The sequence below is a fragment of the Lagopus muta genome, chromosome 1 (assembly GCF_023343835.1).
Source record: "Lagopus muta isolate bLagMut1 chromosome 1, bLagMut1 primary, whole genome shotgun sequence".
Classification (NCBI taxonomy): Eukaryota; Metazoa; Chordata; class Aves; order Galliformes; family Phasianidae; genus Lagopus; species Lagopus muta.
The window spans coordinates 52,357,287-52,383,743 of NC_064433.1; the positions used below are offsets into that span (position 1 = coordinate 52,357,287).

At 43.7% G+C, this 26,457-nt stretch overlaps 2 protein-coding genes across 2 annotated transcripts in view; one reads left to right on the forward strand and one right to left on the reverse strand.

Moving 5' to 3' along the window:
* Positions 1–17,136, reverse strand: part of TIMP3 (TIMP metallopeptidase inhibitor 3) — an 89,976-nt gene extending 72,840 nt beyond the window's left edge. Inside the window, exon 1 of the mRNA XM_048933493.1 lies at positions 17,012–17,136. The gene's annotated coding sequence lies outside the window, so the exon portion shown is untranslated. The remainder of the gene's footprint in view (positions 1–17,011) is intronic.
* Positions 1–26,457, forward strand: part of SYN3 (synapsin III) — a 201,385-nt gene that overhangs the window by 143,197 nt on the left and 31,731 nt on the right. Inside the window, exon 7 of the mRNA XM_048933466.1 lies at positions 21,176–21,238. Within this exon, the coding sequence (XP_048789423.1) occupies positions 21,176–21,238 (63 nt within the window). The remainder of the gene's footprint in view (positions 1–21,175; positions 21,239–26,457) is intronic.

Sequence of the window (26,457 nt, forward strand, 5' to 3'; positions counted from 1 at the left end):
TGCAGGTGCCTCACCTAGCTTCAGTCATCCTCTGCTTGAGACCCTCCTGAACAAAATAACTGACTTTGTGTTCTTCATCTCTCTGTCCTTTCTGAAAAGCAGAAAAGCCACTTAATGTTTTTAGAGATCCAGTATTTGTAATGTCTTGTAATGGTATCCTCATGAATTCAAGTCTGCCACTTCAGATCTCACTCCTACTTGCAACTGTTCTTTTTTTTTTTTTGCATAGATCATCTTCTTGGCTTCCATGTAGGAGTAGAGGCTTCTATGACCTTGGACCTTAGTTCTTAAAGGTTTATTTTACCTCATCTGCTTCTCTGTAGATGTGCCAGGCTTTGGTGTCATCAATTTCTAGCACTCCAGGCATTCTCACTTCTTCAGATTTTTGCTGAAGGAAATCTTAATAGCTGTCAAACCACTCATCTTCTGTGCAGTCCTGTAATTTAAGAATGCTAAATGCAGGTCACAGTTAACCTCCTTACTCTTTTCCAGTGGGTGGTTACTTATTTAGATATTGTTTCTACCAACCTGTTGTACTGCGTGTAAATTTGGACCAGCAGTAAAATGTCTCATACTGTGCTTCGCCACTGCCTAAATTCATATCCACTAAACTGTAGGGCAATTTTAGCCATTAACTGTTCCAGGTGGCTAGATTGAGACAAAATGGATGTGGTCCCCTTCAGGGCTTTTTACTAAGGCTATCTCTGAAATAAATACTTATTTCTCCAACATAATGTAATTTATGCCAGACTTCATCAGTCAACGAACTGTTCCCATTCCATGGGAGTTTTTACTTGACTGGCTTGTGCTTTCAGTGTATGTGACAAGCCTTAACAGGTTCCTTTTCCCTTGGAAGATATCCTCAAACTCTTTTTCAATTGTTTTGATCTTCTGCTTCTTTGGTGATTTACCTCTTTATTACGAGATGAAGGGAGTGGCATGTTTTTATTCACGGATAATTTTTTCCCCTTGGTGTGATTATAAATTGTGCTTCTTCCAATTTGCTAATTGCCCATGAATTCAGTCACAGCTCTAATAGGAATTAGCTCACCACACTGAGTCCTGAGCTTCATCTATTTATGGTCAATTGTCCGTGGCTTTGCTTTCCATGCTAATATCCCTCCTCCTGGCAACATACCAGCTTGTGCCAAAGTCCACTTCCAAGGCACAGATACTCAATTTGATTTTGAGATGGTAGTGCTTTAATCGTCTGCAGCACTGCTCACCGGTCTCATGAAGAGTCATCTGAGGACGTGGTGCTATTGTCCTCTTTGTCCATGCTGGGGAAGCTCTTGGAAAGTGATAGGAATTACTGTGGTTCTCAAAGGCTTTTCCAAATACCAGCCATTGTCCTTGTGTTGTTGTAGATCTGTGCTGCTTTATGAGGACAGCAGCTCCGTGCCCAGTGTACCATTCTGCTTCCAGTTTCTTTTCTGGTAAAAGCCTACATCCTCTGCAGCATGATAGCTCTGTCCATCTTCTGTAGGTTTCAGTCTGAATTAGGCAATTTCCTATGGCTGGCAAATTCAAGTTGCATTGCCAAAGAATAATTCTGGCTGCTCCAGAATATTTTCACAGCTTTGTCTCACATCCAGCCACATTTGCTCTCTTAGTAAAGTCTCAGCTCCTCATAATCAAGGAGATTGGCTCTTCAACCCCCTGACAACCACAAGCCCGGTTGTATTTTTGCCTGCTTATTGTACTATTTAATGACATACAGTTCACATGTTGTCTTTTTATGTGGAAGCCAGTATTCTTCAAATTGCTGTGATACAGTGTCCTGGTGAGCCTCAGATGTCAAGCCTAATTCAGAACTACTAGAAGCATCCAGGATTTCAGCACCAGTATTGTCAAAAATAAAACTGCCTCTGACTGTTACAGAAGCATTCCACCGAAAAGTCACTTAGTAATGTTTCCTAGTGCCACCGAGGGCCACATACAAATAGTGGATGCACATCACTGTAGACCACTGCTCAGCACCTCAGAGTGAACCAAGCTCCTCCTTTTCCTTGGCCCACGGTACCAGTTAGTAGAAAACAGTAGAATACAGATGCACAGATTACATTTTCTCCAGTTGCCTTCCTTACTCTCAGAGAGCATCAGGTCCGGTAAGGTGAGGCTTTCAGTACCTCCAGTCTTCCAGTCAGAGCATTTTATTAGATTTTTTTCTTCTTTTTTTTTTTTCTTTTTTTTTTCATCTCTGGATACCAGGGTGTTGCTCACAATCAGTTACACTGAAATATAGGATTCACCTGACCAAATGCAAATATGTCCTATAGATGTATTTTATGCGGGCATGTATATTGCTCTAGTCACCAGTATTGTCTTTGTCATCAGTAGGAAGAAAACCAAGCATTGCTGTTTTTAAGCTGTTCTCAGCCTGAGGTCAAATAGTTCACACCAATACTCTACTCTGCACTGGTGAGATCTCACCTGGAGTACTACATCCAGATGTGGAGTTCACAATACACGAGAGACATGGACCTGTTGGAGTGCGTCCAGAGGAGGTGTGCATCCAAGAGATGGAACACCTTCCTACAAGGACAGGTTGAGAGAACTGGGACTGTTCAGCCTGGAGAAGAGAAGGTTCTGGAGAGACCTGACAGTGGCCTTTTGGTATCTAAACCAGGGCTGTAAGAAGGGAAGGGAAGAGACTCTTTTATCAGGTTCTCTTGTGATAGGACAAGGCAAAATGGTTTCAATCTAAAGAAGGGAAGATTTAGATTCAACATAAGGAAGAAATTTTTTACAGTAAGGATAGCGAGACACTGGAACAAGTTGCCCAGAAAGGTGATGGAAGACCCATCAATGGAGGCATTCAACGTTGTGCTGGATCAAGCTCTGAGCAACCTGCTCCAGCTGTAGGTATCTGTGTTCATTGCAGACAAGTTGCACTAGATGGCCTTTAAGGGTCCCTTCCAGTTCAAACAATGCTATGAAATAAGTCTCTGAAAACCCCAATTTCTCTCCACTGTTTGTAAAATTTGTCCAGACTGGCTGCTGCAGATGTAGCTGAGATCTAGATGTTAAGTGAGATCTGATACTAAATGAGAAGCATCTCATTGGAGAAGTCCGACAGAAGTCTGCTCCATTGATGTCCGTGATTTTCAACTTTTCGTCAGCAAACAACATAAACCTGGGCACAGGAGTAGGATCAATCTTGGAATGCCATGTGTAAGGCATGGCCTTTCTGAATGACACTGCTCCTGACTGGCACCTGCTCATCAAAACAGGGTACCACTGCAGAAGCCTATCCACATAATGACCATGAAATGGAGCCTTTGGTTTATAAGGGTTTCAAGCTTGAAAGAAAAGTAGGATGGAGCAGGAGTAGTGTCTCAGGAGTAGGCCTTGAAAGGATGCAGCCACTAGGTTCCAGGTAGTCAAATTTCTGCCTCAAACTTGTGGACATAACTCTGGGTACATCAGGTACCTCTGACATTTTCCTGACCCTCTTCACAGACAAAAAAAATGCATACATTTTACTCAGGAAAATCAAAATTGGGTTTGTGTAGCACTGGCGTCAGTGTCACAGGAAGAGAGCACTGTGCTTTTTAAGCTCCGTAGACAAAAGCCAGGATGCTGCCAAACTGTCAAGTTTTGCATGAACTGTGGGAAAAGAACTGCGAAAGAGACTCCAAGACCATACAGGCTGATCTACCTACCAACAGACAGTAGGCAGGTCTGCAGTTCAGCTCATGATCTAGACTGACCAGGAGATGCCCAGAGCGCATGGCACAGCACCGAGCTCCAGCTGATGTGTTCTCAGCAGGGGCAGTTGCTCCAGACACAGCGTGGTGCTGCCTCAGACAGTGGTATTACTGGGAGCTGGGAGCATGCAGCATGCACACACGTGGCTGGGCTTGCTCCATGCAATGCAAGAGCAATCACCACAAGAGCTGTTGCCTTTTGACCTTTTCTCCATGGATCTGGGCTGACCAGGGCCACACAGCCCTTGACTGGTATGCAAGCCTAGCTGAATAATCTCGTGTTTCCTTGTGAATGCCATCCCCATTGATCAGTTTCCAGCTGGCTTATATAGATGGAGCCTAATTCAATGCAAGTGTTCTGCATGTAGAAAAGGCTCCGTGAACGTTCCCATGGGGTCTAAATTGGCTCCTCTCTTTTTTCTTGCTCTTTAAATCCTATTGTCACTCATGTGTAGCTTTCCTGCACTCAGTACATGCCTATTCCTGGGGGGAACAATTGCCGGGGGCTTAATTTTAGAGAGGAATGTTCACTCTGCTGTCTGGGAATGAAGCCTGGTGTAGCCAGCTTCAAAGAGCAGACATATTTGTAGAGCTTAAAAGACATCTTCCCCTTGAGTGGGATTTGCTATTGTATCTCCTAGGCTCTCATCTCCCTTTTCAGTGCATGGGAGGGCTCAGGTGCTATCCAGACTCCTTCCATCTTTGGACTCTTCCAAATGCAGATAATAAGAGCTAGCAAATCCTCAGCTCTGCCTCCTGCACACTGAACATCATTCAGCAGACTGAGGATGTGGCAGATTTGACAGGATCTGTGCTTAAGGTTCCCAGCATTTGGCTTGTCTGTGCACACTGAGCCCTGGCATTCAAACAGTACAGACCTAAAAGAAGGATTATTTTTAATCCCAATAAACTTGCACAGAAGGAGAGAGTTCTTTGCCTTCTTGCTTTGCATCACATCACATCACATCACGATTTTAGTCCTAACAAAGGACTTCACACCAAATATAAAGCACCAAGCTATTTTTCCTTCATGCCTGTTATTTTTCTGACAGACATATGTGTTTGTTTATTTTTTGATTACAAAATGCAATTATTGAGTTCTCTGAAGTACCCCATGAAAAATTAAGAACATGTTGTGTCAACTTGCTGCTTAATTTATGTTAATTAAACTGTTCAGTGGGAAGGATGTTCCTGGTTAGGTTGTTTTAGTGGGATCTGGATCTTATTCTTGGCTCTGCCAGAAACCGACTTCTTGATTCATGGCAAGTCAGTTAATATCCCAGTGTTTCAGTTCTTCATTCTCAAAATGAAGACAATAATTCACCTACATCTTGTCTGCGTTGACTGCAAATGCTTAAAGCAGGGTTTCTTTGCACTGTGTTTAGCATGAGTTTCATTTGTATTTGTAAACACCGATAACTGACTTTCTTCTCTCAGGAAAACAACACCTCTGCAAGTCACTTCCTGATGCCCAGATTTTGCAGACAAATATAATTTCCACCCCACTCAGAAAGGCAGCCAGGCAGAGCTCTGTCAGATCATGCTCAAAACTAGGTTTTCACCAGGGTAAATATGCTGAGTTCAGGTTTCAGAACACTGCCATTTTATTCTGGAAGTCAGGAATTCCTCTTCAAGGAGAGCTTAGTTCCCTCACTGCATTCCTAAACTTCATCTAAGCTGAGGAGTTTGTGAAATCCCTCTGTGAGTTTTACTACAGATCAGGTCCAGGCCTGCAAGTTAGGTAAGACAGAAGTTCTGGCTTGGGCGCAATTGGCCAGCGCACCTGGGAAAGCTTTCTGTTGTGTGAATGGCAGAAAGACCTGCTTGGCCATGATGCTTTCTCATCTTTCTGTGTGTCAAACAGCCAATCTCAGAATAGGCTCCACTGGGTGAGCAGGATCAGACCCTGCCTGGTACTTATCTAGCAGCAGTGATGTTTTTCTATCAGGATTTCATGTATTCTTGTTTGTCCTGACCATCTTCTGTTTTATTCAACAGTCATGTTTTGTTGGCATTTTGCCTTGTGGTTGTGCACAGTGCTGGTGCGCTCAAGGTCTCATCCAGATGCTGACTGGACTACCCATTATTGGAGGCAGTGTATTCGATTTTCAAGTCAGTGTTGGTTTTACATTAAATCATTTTCTCAAAATGATCATCTCTACTGAACTCCAGATTTAAGCACTTGTTTTCTAAATCTGGGGAATCAGACTACATCTGCAGTAAGGCGGGTGAGCAGAAGATAAAGCATTATGGGAATATACTGTTATTTTAGCTAATTATTTCTACCTGCCAGCATCCAGAGTGCTTTTCAATGTAATCTCCAGCCAGTATAAACCCTTCATTATGAAGAAGTAAGGTATCTGGGGGGCTTCCTCTCTTCCTCCTGCCCGCATCTGCTCTAGAGCACAACATAGGCACACTTCCATCAGCTCTCTCCTTCACTTGACGTACATAGCACCACTTCCCAAGCATAACTCAGACCTATCAAACAAGAGCTTCACTGAATGGCCAATGCTTTGCACGACCAGCTGGGCCTGGACTGCCACACTGCCAAAGAGGAAGACTCCTAGCTTTTCACTGTGACATGTTTGGGCCTCACAGTCCACACTGCCCATAATCAAGTTCACAATGTGGCCCATGCCTCAAGTATGACCCAAAATCCTGAAGTACCATGTCCCCAGTCTGATCACATCTACAGAAAAGAATGCTAGAACAGCTTTCTTAATGTCAATAGGAGTTAGTATAAACTCCTCTCATTATAAAAATTTCATGCAGTTTACATCTGCTCCTTGCTGGATACATTTGCCCCACAGCATTGCAAGCTCCATGATGCAGACTATCCTGCTCTTGAACATGATTGTGCAATAGACTTGTTTTGCAGGCTATCCCTTGAGAGGAAAATTCTGGATACCAACTGACACTCCCCAAACTAATAAGCCTGAAATAGAGGTCACTGAAATTCAGAGCTCATTCAGTTTGCACCTGGGTGTTTAATTCTTAATGTCTCTGATTCCCATTAATAAACTGTAAGCAAAGGAGAGCGCTCAGGAAATGGGAGTGGTAGGAACCAAGGATTAGGGTATCCATAAGCATCTGCCTCTCATAACATTGACACTGAATTAAAGCAAATAGCCTCTGCTTCACCCCATTTAGTAAACACATTTGCAATTCACACCTATCCCCTACAATGATTTCCTTTTTCATTTTTTCCTCACAATTCACTGAAAAATTCTCCCTCACTCTCTCTATAAACTCAGCAGCCTGTCTTCTATTGAAGTTGCGAGTCAGATGTTAGCTTAGCCAGTGATTAATGCAACTCTTGAAAAGGTCAGCTTTGAATCTTATTGCCAAGTTCACCCACCTCTTTGGGCAACTCCTTATACCTCTTCTATTCCTTTTATAACATATTTGCAATGGAAAATAATTAAAACTGTTATGTTGCTTTATATCTTGAAAGCACGTTAGTTGTTATCTTTCTCTTGGGTATTGGGAAATGTTTTGAAGCTGTGATTCAAGAAGCAGGATCTGTTTAAGCCATCTCTCACACTGATTATTTGAAGCTAGGTATGAGATCTCCAGTTGTACATCTAGGCTTTATGTGCCAACTAGCCCCCTCTCAAAACAACCTGGTGGTTCTGACAACAGTATAATTGTTGTCATCTATTGGCAAGGACACAGAAGAATCACATCAGTATTTGCAAATAAACTGAAGAGTCTTCATTCTCCCTCACACCTAAGCCAGTCTTTGTGAGTTTGGACAAGTAGACTGCTTTAAAGATTAAGGTTGGATTTGTCATATAATTTACTGCTTATGTTGTTCCCATTCTGGGTGTTTACATGTACAGCATCACCAAAGAAGCTCTGTTCTGCATCAGCAGAGTCAAAATAGTCCTTTGATAGGTAATATTTTAGGCAATTTGATCTCAAAGGCTCTCACATAGAGAAATACAGTGAAGAGCAAACAGATTTTTCCTGTGAGTGTTTTTGTTTTCTTGTTCCTTTTGAAGTAAAAGAGAAAATGTGGGAACCATTTCTAAATTACCCATGCACCAGAGTGACAGAAGAAACTCAGGAACAGATAAAGAGCAACAGCTGGAACATATTGTGGTACAAGGAAGCAATTAGCTTATAGCATAAAAGAATGAAATCACATATAGAAATGATTCGTGTCTCCTATCACTACCTTGGCAACGTGAAAACTTTGGGTCAAACTAGGCCCACAACTGCAGGCCAGTGTTGGTGCAGTACAGGCACATGCCACCATAAAGGCAACAGTCACAGCCTTTCCTGAACAGCTCCTGTGCCCTCATTGTGCATCTGGCACCACATCTGGGAGAGAAGAGAATGCAGGGCACGTTTCTGAGAACTGTGGAAGAAGCAGGCTCCACATCCCTCAGAAGCTTTTATTCAGAGCACCAAGGCAGGTTCTTTGATCAGGGAGCAGGCTATATTGCATGGAAGCTGGCTGAGAGGGCTGCTTGACCTTGTGAAGTCCATCCCTGTATGCACATGTAAACACTGTTGTTCCCCTCCAAGAGGCAAACTGCATTTGGTTGAGATCTCATGCAAGAATCATAGAATCATTATAGAGTGATAGCATGGCTTAAGTTGAAGGGGACCTTAGAGATCATACAATTGCAAACCCCTGCAATGGGCAGGGCTGCCAACCCCCCAGTTCTGGCTACCCAGAGCCCCATCCAACCTGGCCTAGAGTGCCTCCAGAGGTGGGGCACCCACAGCTTCTCTGGCCAGCTGTGCCAGTGCCTCACTGCGCTCTGAGTAAATAATTTCTTTCTAACATCTAACTTAAATCCTCAGAACATTCTCCAAGCTAAATAAGCCCAATTCCCTCAACTTCTCTTCATAATAGAAGAGAGGGGCTATATGGTCCATACCTTCCCCGCTTTCTGAGATTGCTCAGCACTGCTCCATATTCCCAGAGGAAATTGTTTCTCCTTGCCACTGGAGTGCCTCGAGGCAGCCATGTCCCACATCCCCCTGGGACCTTGCATCAGAAGTGGCTGACCACAGCATCTCAGCAGCCCTCCTACTCTCAGTCAGCCTCAACTTTGCAACTAGAGGCCATCCTCACAGGGTTGCTTAAAAGTTTCATCATCAAGCAATAAAACAGTGAAAATATCTCAGGGTGAGAGAGGAATTTGAGATAAACAATCTTTACCAAACATTGCAAAAGAAACCATAGTCTTATTGAAATGAATAAGCTAACTCCCAGTGCCTTCAGTGAGGCCAGGGTTTCAGTCTTTACGTGTGAGATGCCACGCTGCCATAGTGATGAGGTCAGGATATAACATAAGCCACATGATGTCAGAGGACTGGATTGATAGACATAATCAAATTTCCTACCTCATTATAGTTTCACTGTGCAAAGTCTCAATTTAATCAGCAGTCATACTCTCAGTGGGATTTGTTTCAGGAGGGACCACCTTTACCACTCCCAGTTTCTGAGAGCTGGTTAATCCTTTCACAGGGCAGGGTTTTCATATCATGCCTCATAAACTCCCTCTGTGAGGGTTTAGGAAGAAAGGGCAGGATTTTTCATCAGTGCTCCTTGAGCATGTCTTCACAGCAGGCACAGAGATACGCAACCCAAAGATGGCTTTGCACCATTAACTTCTCATGGGTGGAGACTAAGGTGAAAAAGCAGACAGGCACTCAGACCCATGTGTGCTAACCTCTGTCCCCCTCCCTAGAAAGGTCTGGGAACAGAAGCGACTGAACTGTCCCTGCATAAGCCATCTACATGTGACTTTTTTGCTGAATTCATCCAGCCGTACGTTTCCCAGCTCCATACTGGTGAGTCTGCATCACAATGTGCTTCATGAGCCAATCAGCCTATGATTGGATCTCCATGCAGTGCCCCATTGTGTGGAGCAAGTGTGCCGGCTCTGCTTCAGTAGAGGTTACTGAAAAACTATATACAAATGCACAGCAGCATACGTGCTTTGGGGAATCTTTCCTACCAAGGACCATCACTAGCCCAGTGTGCTGTAGGATCACTTTAAAATAACTTCACTTGGAGACCTTGGTGGAAATCGTCTGCCAGTCACCCTCCTCATGGTGTTTTTCATTCTGAGAATCAACAGTCCTCAAAAAGCAGCCTCAGAAGGGGCCACACCTGTACAGAATTTGCTTTCATCCCCATAAGGGTTCCCAGACAATGCCATTGCTAGCCAGAAGTTTGCTGAGTTGTACAAGAACCAAAGGCTTCCTTTGCTTTCTCTTCATCCATTAAAACCTTGTGAGTCAAAATTAGGAGGACAGGAGTGGAGCTTTTGGAGGCTGTGGTTTCTCACAAATACCGGAAGCTAAATACTAATGCGAAAGTAACCCATCACCACAGCAATGCCACAATTAGATTCAAATTCAGTCTAATCTGCTTTACATTTACAATACAGACAAACTAATTCAGCTAATTCTTATGAAATTGTACTCTGTCCTCAAGGTCTGGTATCAGAGAGTCGTTATCAAAGTCCAGAAGAGCACACTCACACTCCGATCACCTGCTACTCTCATTGAGCCACAGCTGCACGGGAAGTTTTAACACCTCCTTTGTCCTACCCACAACTGATGGGTAAAATCCTATCAACTGAGAAGTCCACCAGGATCTGTGTAGACAAAATTCTCTTTGATTTCAGGTTTTCAGAAATAAAATCAAGAAAAATAGAAAAGCCCCGTTGGCTTCTTCCACCCAGGACTAGTTTTTATCTCAGGAGTTATGAGTAGAGACAAACACAGATTGAGGTATGATTTAGCTTCTTTGAGTCTTTGAGTGAGCAAGTGTTTTTTCTTTGTGAGTACAAAGGCTTTTTTCTTCTTCTTCTTCTCTCTTTGAAAGAAACTCCCACTCCCCCGAAGTTTTGTCTATACATCTCAGTAGCAACTGTTCTTTCAGCATGGTTATCAGAGTTCAACTGCTGCATTTCTGAGATGCTGGCACTACATCCATGAGAAACAAAACAAGAACCACCATGAAAGACTTCAGCAGCTAGTTTGGATAAATAATTTAATGGCATGAGGTCTGATGGGAAGAAAAGAGGTAGAATTGTAATAGGAAAACAAGTACCCATCTTTCAGAACTAGTCCTGGGCTTTGCTCTGAGTGAGTGCCAGGTTAAGTGCGGCAATGCGATAGCAGGCAGGGACAGCAGTGGAGGTGAGCGGTGAATCTATTCCTGTTTCTTCTCGTGCTTGTCCCTGTCTTCAGCTGGCCAAATGCCCTTCTTTTGAGCACATGCCCATGCACCTCCATGCTGGCTCCTGCCCAAATTCCAAAATCCTACCTGTATCCCATGACAGCCTGGGAAAGAAACAAATACCTTCCTTCACTAGGCGTGGACCGGCTCACTCACATCTGCCTCATTTATCCCAGAGAAGTGGAGATATTGCCTCACAGATGAAATCAGCTCAGGTCTCCACCTCTTTTTCCAGTAAAGGGTGAACCCTTTCTCTCCAGACAAAACAGAAGGAGTGGGCTCATGGAGACCACAGCATCCTTTGCCGCTCCAGGCTTGCCCAGGCTAAAGAAGAGGGGCTGTGTGTTACTGCGAATGGAATTTCTCTGCTTCCTGCTGCTCACTGTTCCTGGCCGCTGCAGCCTGCCATACATCAATGTGTGTGCTCAGCTGGGGAAAAAAAACGCTGCTGACTGAGGTGGTGGCTGTGAGATGAAAAAGGCTGACCCACACAGTGGTTTCTTCTGTTTCCTCTGAATGCATTCACTTGAGGAGCCCCTTTCTCATTACAGCTGGGAAAGATGTCAACAGCAGCCAGTCCCAGCTGAAAATAACCCTGCCTATGTCCACTGTGCAGCCTGCTCAACTCCTTGGCCCTTTTTTACTCAAAATGGCAAATCGGGTTTCCTCTTATCACTGAGGTGCAGCCAAAGTTTGCATACAGGGTAATTGCACAGGACACCTCCATAATGCCTTTCTTCCACTTCATTGAAAGCTCTTATGTCTTTTTAGGAAAGAGATGTAGCAGGATCTTGTCTTGTCTTGTGGAAGGATCCATGAGAGGGAGACAAATGCCCACATGGTGCCATTGTGGGCTTACACCCTTACACCCTGAGTAGGAGAAAGTTTCCCAGTGCTCGAGAGGTTTCAAAGCTTCCCTGGCCCAAAGTCAAAAGTCCTCATGAATGAAAGATGCATAAATAAAATGCATATAAGGAATACTTTCCTTTTACAGGCTGGAAGCATTTCATTTCCCTGTTGGACTAAAAGAATTGAGTTGTGTTCATTCACAGAATCACTGAAACATGAAATTTTCTGCTACAAAATTTGCATTTAGAACCTTATTTTTTTCCTCCAGATAATTTGGAAAGACGGTGAAGTGGTTCCCTTCCTGCATTTTTTGGCTCCTACCAAAAACATGCCATTTGAAAGTTCCTAAGTATTCTCACCTGACACAGAGCTAACTCAATCATAGAATACAGCGGCTGCCTTTCATGTCCTCAGTGTCTATGCCATAAGGCAAAAATCATTCTGGAGAAACCTTCAAGATTTTTATCTGAAGAAAGAATCTTGAAACTGTGAAGCACAAGAATGAGAATATGGAAAGAACAAAGCTCACACTTGGCCTCCATCTGCTGTAGATGTCCACAAATTTGTTATAAGCTCAGGTCTCTGAAGAGCTGCTACCAGGGTTCATTGAACCATGTGCAGTCCATGAAGGAGATGGGTCCATGGAATATGCCTTTGAAGATCTTTACTCCCCACTTTTAAGACCCAGGGAGCCAAAATGACCACAAAACACAGAGCATGTGTGTCTCACTGCCAGGCCACTTGGTAAAGAATTTGGATTCCTGCATAAGTCTAAGGGCTCAAAATGCTTAAAATAAGATCTGGCTGCAGAATAGGACAAGCTGGGCCCATGGCATAAGCATTTTCATGTGAGGTAATACTTGACTTTCCAGGTCTGTGGACGAAAGAAATGAAGACTAAAGAAATGCAATATAAATATTTGTAGTAGCAGGTAAAAAATGTAGCCACCGTGAATTCAATATGAAAAAGGTAGTCTGTGAAAATTATCTTATGGGAATGGTATGTTGTATAGCAGCTTAAATCTACTGTGCATGTGATAGACCTTTCATCTGTACAGCCAACAAATAACACAAGTGTGGGAGCATACACAGATTATGCATAATGTGAGATAAAAACTATTCTGCTGCATAGCCCTGTGTGACAGACGTGGGCTGTGTTGACAGTAGCAACTCATACAGTGCCAGGGCAGCACAGGCATGGTGTGGCCACAGCTGTACTATTAAAACTCCAAAATATCCTGAGAAAAAGGCTGCAGACGCATGATGGTTTCTATGGTGTGCTTGGGAATTGTTTGGGGATTTATCCCTATGGGCAATTCAAGGCCATTGTCCTTGCTATGGCATTGCATAATTTATTGGTACAGGTGTAGCCTGAGATACCAGTTGCAGGGCGACACTTCCCATCTTCCTCATTCTTTTATATGCCCAAAGTCTTTTGTGCTCTGCAGCATTAGTTAAGGCAATCTGATCAAGCACTCGATCTGGTGGTTGGCAACCCCACCTGCGGCAGGATGATCCTTGAGGTCCCTTCCAACCCAAGCCATTCTATGATTCTATGATTCTATGATTCCTTGCTGTGCTGGTCCCAGAGACTTTTAAAACATTATAAAAATAAACCATGGATTTTTCCAAAACAGACAGACAGGGACTGCCTGGTTCTCTGTGCCACTGCTTCTGTAGCTCTGGGTGCAAGAAGGAAGGAGGTGATGATCCATCACTCACCAGCTTTCAGAAGCCCAGAGGACATTTCAGGTGTTCTAGCAGATCACAGTATCCCCTTCCTTTTATCAGGCAACATCCATGGTTCATTGCTTGTGGCCTCTTCCTTCTAATGACTGACATGGCAATGTCAGCCAAGGCCATTTGTGGTCATTGGCATGTTTACAGCAGCAATGAAACATTAGAGCCTTTTCTGTGTCAGGAAGAGTATTTCTTGCTGAATGTACTGGCAAGCCCGCAGCTGCTTCTCACCTTGCACTGGCATAGCTGTGTTGCTCTCAGATGTGCTGCAGGAGGTTGTGGAGTCCCAACTAAGCGCTTGGAGGGGTGTGATTCCCTAAGCACTGCCATCAGGGAGCGCAGCTTCATTTGGTTTGAGAGCTGGGAATGCACCTGCTTTGCCTTTCAGAGGCAGAAATGCATCTGCAGCTGGTCGTAGTCTGAGGTTAGAGACCCGTGCTAATGCATGAGCCATCAGCAAAGCCTCCTTGCTCAGTGAGGCCTGTTCCTGAAGGCATTTTCCATTGTGGAGACCAGGGAAGTTTTGTTCTCACCGAAGAAACCCTGCGCTGGTCATTGTGAAATCAGTGAGAAATCAGAGTTTACTCCAAACAAGGGAAAGGTTTCTGAGTGAAGGAAGAGCTCTGCTGGTCAACATGTTCTAAACCCCAGGGGTTCTTGGAGTAGGGACAGCTTTGAAGACTCCACCATAATTTCATAAAGCATTTGCATCCCTCTATTTCCTTCCTGTAGCTTCTACCACACCTGAGGCACTACAGTTTTCCCAAAGGTAACCCATCAAAAGCAAACTCTTACAGAGTTCTCCACCTTGTCAGCAGCTGGCACTCGCCATCTCTCCCCCTGCAACATGGTGATGTGGGAAAAGAAAATTTCTGATTTGAGAAGAAAATACCCAATTCAGGTCAGGGTAAGGGACACAAGGGAGCAAGAGAGACAAGGAGAGTTTCCTCCCGACCTTCCTTTACTGTTCCCACTGCATCTAGCAAAAAAATGTGTACAATTTTTTTTAACATCAGAATGTATTCACTCTCTTAGCAAGTGAGGAAACACAAGGGGCTTCCTTAATGGCAGCAGTGACAGAGGATAAACAAACCCCAAACATTAAGCAATTACAATTGCCATGTACTCATAATGACCTTTAAAAACCTGCCTGTATTCCTCTCAGAGGTAATGGGGATGTATTGAGCAGAACCGCTAGATATGTGTGTATGTAAAAGTGCACGCAAATAAATATGCTATATTATTTTTTTGCTGAGCATCTCATCTGTTTGTCTGGACTTGTTCAAAAAATTCTCACACTGGAAGCACCAAGGGAATGAAATTAATTTAACATGCTCACACTCTTCATCCTCCAAAATACTGAGAGGGACCACTGGGAACCCAAAGGCATCCTGTCTCAGCTAGAAGAGAAGTTACAGTAACATTAGAGGTGGCATTAATGAGAAAAAGTTCCACGATGTGCTTAACCCTTTCCACCTGCTTCTAACCACAGCAAGCGTTATGAGCCCTGAAACATTGGTTTGTGGTCAGTTCTCTTGAGAATGTGGGGACTAAGTCATGCTGCTGTTAGGGTTTCTTTTTCTGTGTGTGCTGTGCTTTTTAGAAGTGATGCTAGGATCAAAGAATAGGTTTTTACCACCACGAAGGGTCTTCTCAAACCAAGGCACTGCTGACCTCACTTCATAGTGCACACTGAGTAATGCCATATCTCCCTCTGGTTACTCAGTGTGTTCATTCTATTAGAAGCTAGAGGTCCTGGCTCCAGCACTAAATGAAATGAGCAGAGGTCCATCCATTTAAAGCATCTTAAATCCAACCCTTTGCTTTGCACTTGTTCCTGTTCCTCTCAGGCCTGTAGCAGTGATGTCGCCATCAAATTAGTGAATGTTTTTTCTCCTCACAACCTTGTTATTAGCAACCTCATTCTTGCCTATTCTTTGTGACACCTGCAAAACCTTACACTTGCTTGCTGAACTGCCGGCTTCTGGCCTTACAGTGCTTTTTGCCATGTCTTAGTTTATTCCTATTTGATCCTATGAGCTTCCCTTACAGACTTCCCAAAATATTGCCCCGTCATACACCTTGCCCACAGCACTGATTTCATCACCCCAGCTCAGTGAAGCTCTGTAAAATTTACCCCATCCTAAGAGGCAGTGCTGTCTCCCCTTTTACGTATGCTACTGCCTCCCAATCTACCAACCACTGCAGTGCTTTGGGTCCTACCTTGCACAGTGCTTCTTGATACAGCTATGAATACAGCCCTCCTGTCACAAGTATCTCAGCACTTATTCCTCCTCAGGGTTTAATTCAGCTGGTTTGGAAGCACGGGACCTCTTTCCCTAGCTAATGATTTTTTCTTCATTGGGCTGCAATTATTATACAGTAATGAACACACACACGTGTGTGCTTTGAAGGAATCTGTGTCACGTGTCTTTAATAGAGCACAGATGTGAATTCTGGCAGCTCTTATTGTTCAATATGTTCTCCTATTGTTGCTCGGTTTTTCTCACACTGTTCCTGATCTGGCAAACAGCAGAGGACTTGTCTGTCATACGTTGGTCTCCGCAAACCTCCATGGAGCCAAAGTGTTAATCCACTGAGTCAGCCATTCTGCATGGATTTGGTGATTATATGAGTGAGCAAAGGAATAACAGGGAGCAGTAATTCTTCTCCTCCTCCATATTTCACTGTACAGCCCTGACGCTGCCACGTCTGGCAAACCCAATGTGCAATCAGTGTTGATCTTTAGCTTAGACCTTCAGTAAGATAGTTCCATAAACATAATGACATCATGTCATGACATCATTACTTTCCTCTGTGTTTGAATCAGCTTGTGTGCTTTTATAGAAAATCGTATACATTCATTGCTCCTCCAACTTAATTGACAACAGGGAAGCACCACACACATTACTTTCAACATCAGGCTCTCAAGGGCATGAGCAACATTCCCATAACCCATTAGGTACCCGCCCAGACCAGACTTTGTCATCTTACAAGTAAAGACAGCTAAATAAACAGAAAAGTCAGTTTCACAGCGTAAAAGCTTGAAAAAATAAAAAAAAATGAAAAAAAAACAAACCCAGGATTCTGTCTGGGGGAAGGGTGAAGCAAAAATTTTGCAGTACCTTGTTCATTGGGACTTCAGGACTGATTTGAAAACACTAGATGCTATGGTGATACCATACTGGTCCCAAGAGACTAAAGCTTTGATGTCCCATTTCCCATCTTCCCCAGACCTTTCCCAGAACAAACCATGATTCTGCTGCTCCATGGAGTATTAATGTTAGTGTTGATTGGAAAGTCTCTGCAGAAGAATAACCCCTGGAAACTAGAAGTGGTATGTTGTATGATATGGATAATGTGAACTGATGCATGAAACTGAGCATGGCTGAAGGATTCAGCATTCTTTATGGACAGGACAGTATATTAAATCACAAACCCATGGCCAGCATCTCTTGAGAGCCTCAGTGAAGCAAAAGACTTGAAAATACTGTACTTACATGATAGATCAGGTTTTGTCTATGGTATCTTCCTGAAGGTCAGTTTATATCCACCTCTGTTCTGCTGCTCCACCAGAAATAAATACAGAAGATAACTGTACACTTACAAGAAGTACTGAAAATCCCATTATTTGTAGGAAAGGAGGGGCGGAGAGTAAAGGGGAAAGTGTCATAGTTTACAGCCATGTGTTTGCAAATAGGGGCTAATGTATGCATACCGGCACTCAGTTTCACACATCACTGCTGAAACACTGATTAACTGCAGAGTTATCTTTGCAGTGACACTACACACAGAGCACAGCCCATAAAATCAGGGGCTACAATGACTTCCTTTAGGCCATCGAAGTCCTCCATCCATGTCTCCCCAACCAAAGTCCCTCATTTAGGATTTGCACTCCTGCTTGACTCCGTACACTGATTTATAGACATCTGTAAACATTGCCATCTCAACTCTTTTGTGTGACAGCATCTAGGAATCAATTTATAGGATTTTAATTCAGTAATTCAGTGGGTTGAGTTGTGCCTATGAACTAACACTTCCATGTCTGATTACTGAGCTAATCGCAGTGCCGCAGTCTCACCCCAAAACCCACAGGCGTCCTCTATCCCAGCTCTGTCAACAGTTCGTGCACATTTTAAAAGCATAGAAGTTTTTTTCCCCATTTCTCCAAGAAAAAGAGCCATTACAAAACATAAACATAAACAAACACACAGAAAGACACAGACATTTGCATCATTAAAAAAAAAAAAAGCATGCCTTTCTCATTAAACTCTGGTGTTATTCTTTGATTATAAGCATCTTCTTTCCCAGGAAATCTATGACTAAGTGTGTGTAAACCCACATCCCAGGGGTCTGCTCCTGTGGCAGTTGTGGCCACCCCCAGAACCCCCAGAACTGGGTCTGCGTATGCACCATATTCACACATGTAATACATCCTCTCTTCCTTCAGCTTCCCTACCCATCCATGTGCTTGCCAATTATTCTAGCTGGTCACCTCGTTACAACAGAAATCCCAACCAGGATGTGGTAGAGGCTCACAATATTTGTACTGATTGGTCTAGCCCACATCACTTCCACCACTTAGAGTCAAAAAATTGTTTGAGTTGAAAGGGACCTTCAAAAAGGTCATCTAGTCCAACTCCCCTGCAATGAACAGGGATACCTACAGCTAGAGCAGGGTGCTCAGAGCTAGGTCCAGCACCTAAACAGCAGCAGCATAATTCTCATATCAGGTGGCTGTGGACTGGTTTCTTTAGTTCTGTGGATTATTGAGAGCATTTGTTCCTACTTCAGCAGTCTAAGGGCACTCCATTATCACTAGATCTACACTTCATGAAATCCAGCCAAATGCATACACTCCCTTCTCTCCTTGCTTTCCCCATAAGGAAGGTTCACAAACACAGAAATTATACCAGTGTGGGATTTTGGTGATGCAAATGAATTTCCAGCAAGCCTTGTGCTAACATTCCCTCGGAACTGCAGCTTTCCTGGTGAAGCTGCCACATGTTTGCAGCCCTGGTCCCTGGCATTATGGTCAGCCCAAGTGGCTTGAGGTTCCAGCCTGATCCAGCACCAGCCGGGATGAGGCAAAGCTTCATCAAAAAAGCTGACATCACATTTCCAAGAAGCAAAGAGAAAGAGAGATACTTGAGCAGAGCTTTGCTAATGCCTGTGGTTTTTCCCAGGCTAGCATGAAACTTGGGTTGTTTATTGGATCCCAAACTATCTTTGCATGTACACAGGAAAACAGATGCTTCCCACTCCCAGGCCCTGTGCTTGGGCCAGGCTCCCTCAACAGAACTCTGCAGGTAGGGCACACAGCCGGGACATCAGAGACATGGCTTCCTGCCTCACTGCTTGGAGCTGACGATACCGCGTTATCTATCGCACGCACTTCTTCGTCCCCTTGCCAGGGGCATGAAACTTGTGGCCTGCTTTTCCTGCATGCTGGGAACAGTCATCACATTTGGCTCAAATAATATGCACGGGGCACAGATGACAGAGCTGGGAAACTGGCCAGGTCTCCCTGAGCCCAAACAAGCGGGTACCCTGGCCACTGGGCTCCCTTTCATCTTCCAGAGCTAAAAGTCTGGCATCGTTCATCCTATCCTCAGGTGCAGCCCTCTGTTTGACTCACAGGTGCCAGCGGCTAATGAAGTTTCAAGTTCTTACAATAAATTATAGAGGCAAAGGAGAAATAGAGAGTAAACTCATGTGCCTGGACATATGCTTATCTTAACTGTGGGGCTGCAGGAAGGCTTCCTGTCAAGGTCTCCTATCACAGGACTGCTGGCCTGTGCCAGCACTACGGCGTATTGCTGCTGAGGGTTCTTTTCATTCATGAAGTGGAGTAGAACCATACAATTGTTAAGGCTGAAAAGACCACTAAGATCACTTAGTCTAACTACCAACCATCCCCACCATGCCCACTAACCACAGTGCCACATCCATGTGGTTCCTGAACACCTCCAGGGAAGGTGACTCCACCACCTCCCTGGGCAGCACCGCTCTTTCTGAGAATAAATTTTTCCTAATATCCAACCTGAGCCTCCCCTTGTACTACTTGAGGCCATTCCTTCTCATCCTATCACTGTTATCCGGGAGAAGAGGCTAACTCCCATGTCACTGCAACCTCCTTTCAGAGAGCGATGGGGTCTCCCCTGAGCTCCTCTTCTCCAGACTGAACAACTCCAGTTCCCCCAGCCACTCCCCATTAATACTTGTGCTCTGGACCCCTCACAGCTCTGCCACCCTTCTCTGGTCAAGCTCCAAGGCCTCCATGACTTTCATGTAGCGAGGGTCACAACACTAAACAGAGCACTTGAGGTGCAGCCTTCAGCTTTCTGCCTGAAGAATGTCTCCACAAGTGACACGGGTTGTCTGAGGGTGCGATGCACTCACTGTTCCCCTCTCCCATGACATTTCTTTACATAGGCAGCTGAACAGCAAAACATCGGCGCTGGTTACTAATTTTGTTATTTATAGCAGGCTGTCGCAGATGGAGACAGCAGCACCATTCTATCTTTAGGGCGTAGTGCCTGCCTGTCCATACAGACAATTGGTAATTAGCACAAGAACAGTTTGTTTATCTGTTCTCAAACTTAAATAAATAGGAGAACCATTTATCTGTCAAAACACAACTCCGGATCTCTAGGTTAACTGCTTGATGAATAGAGCTCAGTGCTTCAGGTATTTAGGTAGACTGAAGTTCCTTTTAGAGAACTTCCCAAGAAAGCAAATAAAAATATGCAATAAAAATTAGTGTGTTGCATATCAAAAGGATAGTAGATAGATCAGATAGACCTGGTTGCTTTCCTGGTACAGTCACTTCCTACGTGGATGTGCAACCCAACTCTCAGCCAGTCCCTACAAGTGAATCCCTGCACGAGCTGGGGAACAGGAGGCAGAGAGGATACTTCTGTTCTCTCCAAGTAAAATGTACATTAAGATGCCCTTGGCTGGCTGGGATGGCAGGACCCTACACAATGTAAACTCCACGAGAACTAGAGTGAAGACATGACATAATTTTTTTCTATTTTTATTGCTGATCCCAACCCTTCTTTGTTCTCTTTTATTCCCTACACCCACCCCTAAGTTAGAGGAGAAAGGGAGAGACTTTGTGAATAGATGGACTTTGTGAGTTGTACCCGAGAGCTGGCCCCTCTTCCCCTCTCCTTCCCCCACCACTGCTGGAGGGAGGGGAACGGGAGCTGCAGAGGGACTGCTCACACTCATGCTAAAGGCCAAAGCAATCTGTGTGAAAAGAGCAACAATCCTCATCTTTCTTAGAATTCAAATGTTTTCAGCACCTGAAAGTGCTCGTGTATTGACGCTGGCAGGTGGAGTTTTTTACATGCACATACACACACATGCATATCCACACGTACATGGTGGGGGAGAAAAAATGGTTTTAGAAGTTAATGTTATCACGCAGCAAAAGAGGGCCAGATCTGAAGAGTTCTGCCTGTCCTCTGTTTCCGACCACATGTGTCCCAGCAAAGAGCCACTTGCTTATTGAGCTGCCACCTGGGCAGTCTTTATTGGACCTGTTTATCTTCCCATCAGCATCTAGGCGGGGGATAAAAGCAACCAAATGAAAGTAAACTATTTCAAATACAATGGCTGGAAATAAAGACTAATGAGTTCCTTCTTCTGTCTTTCAGCTCACGACTCCGAATTTCCCTGTAGTGGTCAAGCTGGGACACGCTCATGCCGGAATGGGGAAGGTAAGTAAAGGAAAAAATACATGCAGTTCAGGAAAGAGATATCTGTGTGGCACAGCCTCCTTGCGTGCAATCAGCCAGCAGGGAGTTAAACCTCCCCACAGCCTATCTGAGTGGCACTGGCTGTTCCTGTGGGAGAAAAGGCCTCCTGCTGCTGTCACGCACAGAGCCAGGCAGCGGTGTCAGTCTGGAGGCTGCCAGGGTGTGGGAGGGGGTTCAGAAGAGTGGGGGGAAGGCTGGGCAGGCAGGAGCCATTCAGCTTGGCTTTTATACATTTTCTGCTCTCTCAAAAGCAGCGATGTTGTTTATTCAAGCACCTGCAATGTGCAGCTACACCCCATAGCTCTCACAACGAGGCACAGCAGCTCTGGTCCTTTTGAGAGCATGACGATGACCTTATTCAATAAAGTGGGAGCCCTTCAGCTATTTTTTTCCTCCTTGCAAGGAAGAACAAGACCTTACAAAGCAGAGTGGCTGGTTGCCTGCCAAGGAATCCTGAAAAACAGTTCGCTCCCCAGAAGGACCTGTTTGTTTTTCCCAGGCTCACTGGGATCTTTATTCCTCCAGTGAATTGCCAGCCCCTGTTTCTGGGGGTGCCTGGTCTCCCTTTTCAGCAAGGCATCTCCAGTATGTCTCTGCTGCACTTTTGCCTCCTGTTTCCTTCATATGCCTCTTTAAAAAAGCATCTTCTGTCTGTCCAAAACATCTGTTCAGAGTTAGGGAATTCTGACGTATCATCTCTGAATCCAAATGGATGATACATGAACTTTGTAATTGATATCCCTGTCACTGCACTTCCCTAGAGCAGACCTTTCTTCTCCCTGCCTCACACTGTTTGCCTGAAAAGTATACATAGGTACACCATACCTAAGCCTGGTACAGCCTGTTTGCTTGCAATCTGTAAACAAAAGTGCTTTCTAGCTTTCTGAATCACATACAGAAGCTCTCATGACCATCCTTCCTTTGGCTGCAGCAGCATTCCCATGTGTGGATGTTAGCTGCTGCAGCGGAAGTGGGCTCAGATTCCTGGGCAAGTGGTGGAAGTGGCCTTCAGCATCAAAGAGCAAACATTTAAATAAGCAGGAAAAGTTTGTTAAAATATTGGTGTTTCATATTTTAAACAGGCAGAGGTGTCATTGAATTAGACTACTTGCATGCAGACAGCTTTGAGCTGCTTGCAGCACGAGCTGCTGAACATGTCCCCAAGAAGGATTTTGTTAGCAAACTCCTAACAGGATAGAACTGGAGGAAGAAGACTTTCCCTGATGAAAGGCTTCAAGTTCTCTGAGGCCCTGTGGGGTTTCTTAGTCCTGCTGCAATTCTGGGTCTCTCTGACCACTACACAATTTCATCTGTAATGTAGGGAGGGATTCATGTGTCTTTCTTTGCAATACAGACTCTTGGGTGGCTACAGAGATGAGGAAAGAATCAAAGGAAAGCATCCCACCCTAAGCAGTGTTTGCAGACAAAACAGTCCTCAAAAGCTGTTGTCTTCTGCACCACCACAGATCTTCTTCCACCTCTCATTTTCTCTTCCATTTTACTCTACAATAATCTTGGTTTTTGCTGTTGCAAGCTATAGAGAAAAAGTGTTTCTATGCAAAGTGCAGGCTCAATTATATGCAGTGGTACAAGGGTGTTACATAGGAAATCATTCCAAAAGCAGATTTGTTGAGACCTGGTGTCCTAGAAGAAAGAGCTGGTCTGAGGCCAAGTTTATTTTGGTCCATTATGAAATGTAGGGACTAGTAGCAAAGTATGGATGTGGCACTGGGCACTTGTCTCTTTAGTTAATGGGGAAGGTACAGGAAGGAAGGGCTGTTGACCTTATGGTTTTAGTTTGGGCTCTGCTCCAGCCACAGCCTCAAGGTAAGTTGAGGCTGATTAAATTAGTTTTCTTGAAGTCCTGTTTCATTTCATTGCATTGAGGAAGAAAAGAGAAAAGAGAGAGTGAAAATAAAGAACTAGTCAGTTGGTTTAGAATATAAGTAACAGGAATTTGTTTTATTTTATTTTTAAGGCAATGGCAGAGTTGACAGTAAAAAAAAGTAAGAAAATGACAGAAATCCAGATGAGCAGAACTATGGGCTTACTGAAAAAGTAGCACCTAGAGGTAAAAATATAGAGAAATAAATAAGAATAATCAAATGTAAATGTCCTTTTAAGTAACTCAGAAGAGAAATGTTCCCTGGAGACATGATGATTTTAACCATTCATAACATGTAAGTAATAATCAGTGATAATAAGGAGATTATAGAGAATAATAGAGAAATTAGAGAGAGAGAGATAAGAGATTTCTTAGTCTTCAGAAGTAAAGATGACAGAAAGAAACAGCAGGTTATTATCTCTGAAATATACACAGGAAGAAAAGAGAGAGGTTTGCTTTTGGTTTGGATAAGAGTAAGAAAGTAAAAGTTAATAAAGCATCAGCATCAGGTCGTGTTTTATGTAAAAGCAGTGACTGAAGAAACAAAGGATAGAATAAACAACCTATTAGTCAAAGTACACACTCGTGCATTAAAAATAGTACTTACTGTAGCAAACGATGCCAAGATAGAGAGCCATGTACCTGTACCTGTAATGGGTGCTTCAAAGGATGCGAGTATTCAGATTACAATCTCATTACCAGGAGAAATTGTCAAGGAAGTGCTTACATTTTTCTTTTTATTAATGATAAAATCACGTACAATGGGAGGCACCAAGGCTATGAAGAATGAGCAAAGATGGGAAGTCCATACACTCCTTTTTTTTTTATTTGTACTGAGGTAGTGGCCAGGAGCCAGACAAAGAGAAGGCTTCTTCCCCAGCCAGCTCCACTTGACTTGTGGGGATATATTTGTGTCATTTCACAGGTCCTCATTTTCTCTGTTACAGACCAGAGTGCTACAGTGATTACCTGGTGCTTACTGCTAATTCATGCTAATAAGGATCATAGCACTGTAAAAAATACTGACTGTTGATTAGGTTGTGATACTGTCTAGAAAGAGCGTCATTGTAATAGTCAGACTTTCATTTTCAAATATCCTGTTTTCAAAGCATTCTTTATAAATTTATTCACCACATTTTTTTTTGGTGAAAGAGCAGGGAATCCTTAAGCGTAAAAAGGAAAAATAGCTGCTTTAGGATTTTTAAGAAACAGCCTCTGATCGTTTTATCTTGAAAGAAGAGTAGCCAGCATAAAAAGACAGAACAAAGAGGGGTGACAGAACACCAGCAGTGACGGAACTGTTCTTGCCAAGTGATGTGTGCACGTAAGCTGTGAGTTGGAGATGAAGAAAAGAAAACCAGAATAAAAAGCATCCCTTATAATTTCTATTGTGAAATCCAGAAGCAACAGCCTCCGAGTTGACTTGACCAGAAGCACCAGGAATAGCCTTCACCAAGGGAGAAGAAAGGGCCTCGGGCAATTTATTTATCTAAAAGCTGGATAAATGCTCCTCAGCCCCTTGCATGACTATGATTAACTCCCTTCCAAAATTTGAAGTCACCTCTATCTTATGGGCACTGGAAAATTGTAGCAAGTATTCTGTGTACTGTTAGTCCAATACCGTGTGTACAAGTGCAATATCAGAAATATTGCTTAGGTGATGGTTTACAATGGAGTCAGCAAACAGCTTTCTCAAGCTGTATTTAAGCTCCTCAACAATACCCAAGGTCTTTTCCAGGAAAATCACAGATGGATGCTGGGAGCAGTGCTTCCTCGTGTTGCACTGAACTGTTGTTCACCCAGCAATTCACAAGAGGTCAAGGCATTCTGAAGCACTGTGAAGTTCGAGCCTATCTATCCTAAATGTGGTTGGGGGGGTTTCTGTTGAATAGGGTGAGTGCTACAGTGAGAAAGAAGTAATACTTATTCCTGACTCCAGATCTTGTAATGCCAGAGCCCACTGGAAGAAATAAAGCTCTGAGTGTGTTAATATCTGGCATTTGTATGTTAACATGACCCCAAAGTGTCCTAGGAACAGAGCCCAGCACTACAAAGTCACTCAAAGAGCCTCTTCACCTCTTCCTGATCAGATCATGAGAAAGAGACAACTGCCAGATCTGCAGAGAGAGGAAAAACAGTTTCTATTCGTGTGGTTTTACATATATTTATATAAATTTAATAAATATATACATATATTGCTACTTCTGTTTTATTTTTAGATCTCTCTAATTAGGCCAGTTTAAGAGTCACCTCCTCTCTATGCCTGCCCCATAATTATGAAAATGCCTCCTCCAGTACAAATCCTGGCTCAGATGAATTTATTACACTGCAGAAGAAAAACTTGTTGTTCATAATAATGTGGTCAGAGTTATTTTCTCTCTTACTGGATGGGAAAGACTTCTCTCTCTTTTTTCTTTTTTTTTCTCTTTTTTTTTTTTCTGATATAAATATAGTACAAACTAAACAGAGCCACTATGTAATGTAAAAATACCACAAGCTTTTTATCAGGAAGGACAGCTCATCACCTTGTCTCTCTCGGGACTGGAAATAGAATGTTCTAAAAGTGAAAGCTTTGAAAATCCAATGCACTAAAGAGGAAAGGAAGGGGAAAGGGCTGCCTTGGTTTGTCAAGGAACAAATATTTTCTTTCACAGAGGGCAAATAATGACATGTAACATTCAGAACAGAGAAGCCCAATCACTGTGTTCCCACTGACTCATGAGTGAGGAGGTAACACCCATCTTGAAAATAGCAAGAGCATCCTCCTCATTTCTTGCACAGCAGTCTGGAACCTTTCGCTAGATGCAGAAAGTAGTGACTGAGCCAGGATACTGGGGTCCAGAGCTGCCAAGACCCGTGGTTGAGAGCAGCTATTCATTGGAAAGTTAATAGGGATTATAAGACTGAATGTAGTAGAGACATTTGGGAAAGCCTCAGTTTGAGGATAATAAGGAAGTGAAGACTTTAGTATATCTTCGTTATTTTGAGGTGGGTCAAAGGGCAAGCCGCATTTGGTTAGGCCTAAACTGAATGTGTGTCAGCTTGCTCAAGTATCTGCTGAGAAGGGGGGTGTGATATGGGGAAGAGGGAAGCAGAGGGGCAGGAAGCCCTCTGTGCAGAGCCAGCTGTCCCAGAAAGGCACAGTCACTGCAGAGAGGCAGCATGCAGGTCAAGGTGGATGAAAACTCCCAAACTCCGTGTGGCCAGGCCAGCTTCTATGAAGGAAAGCAGTCAGAGCTTGCATTTTTACAAGCCTATTAGGACTCAGTTAAACACCACAGTGCCAATTCTGGCC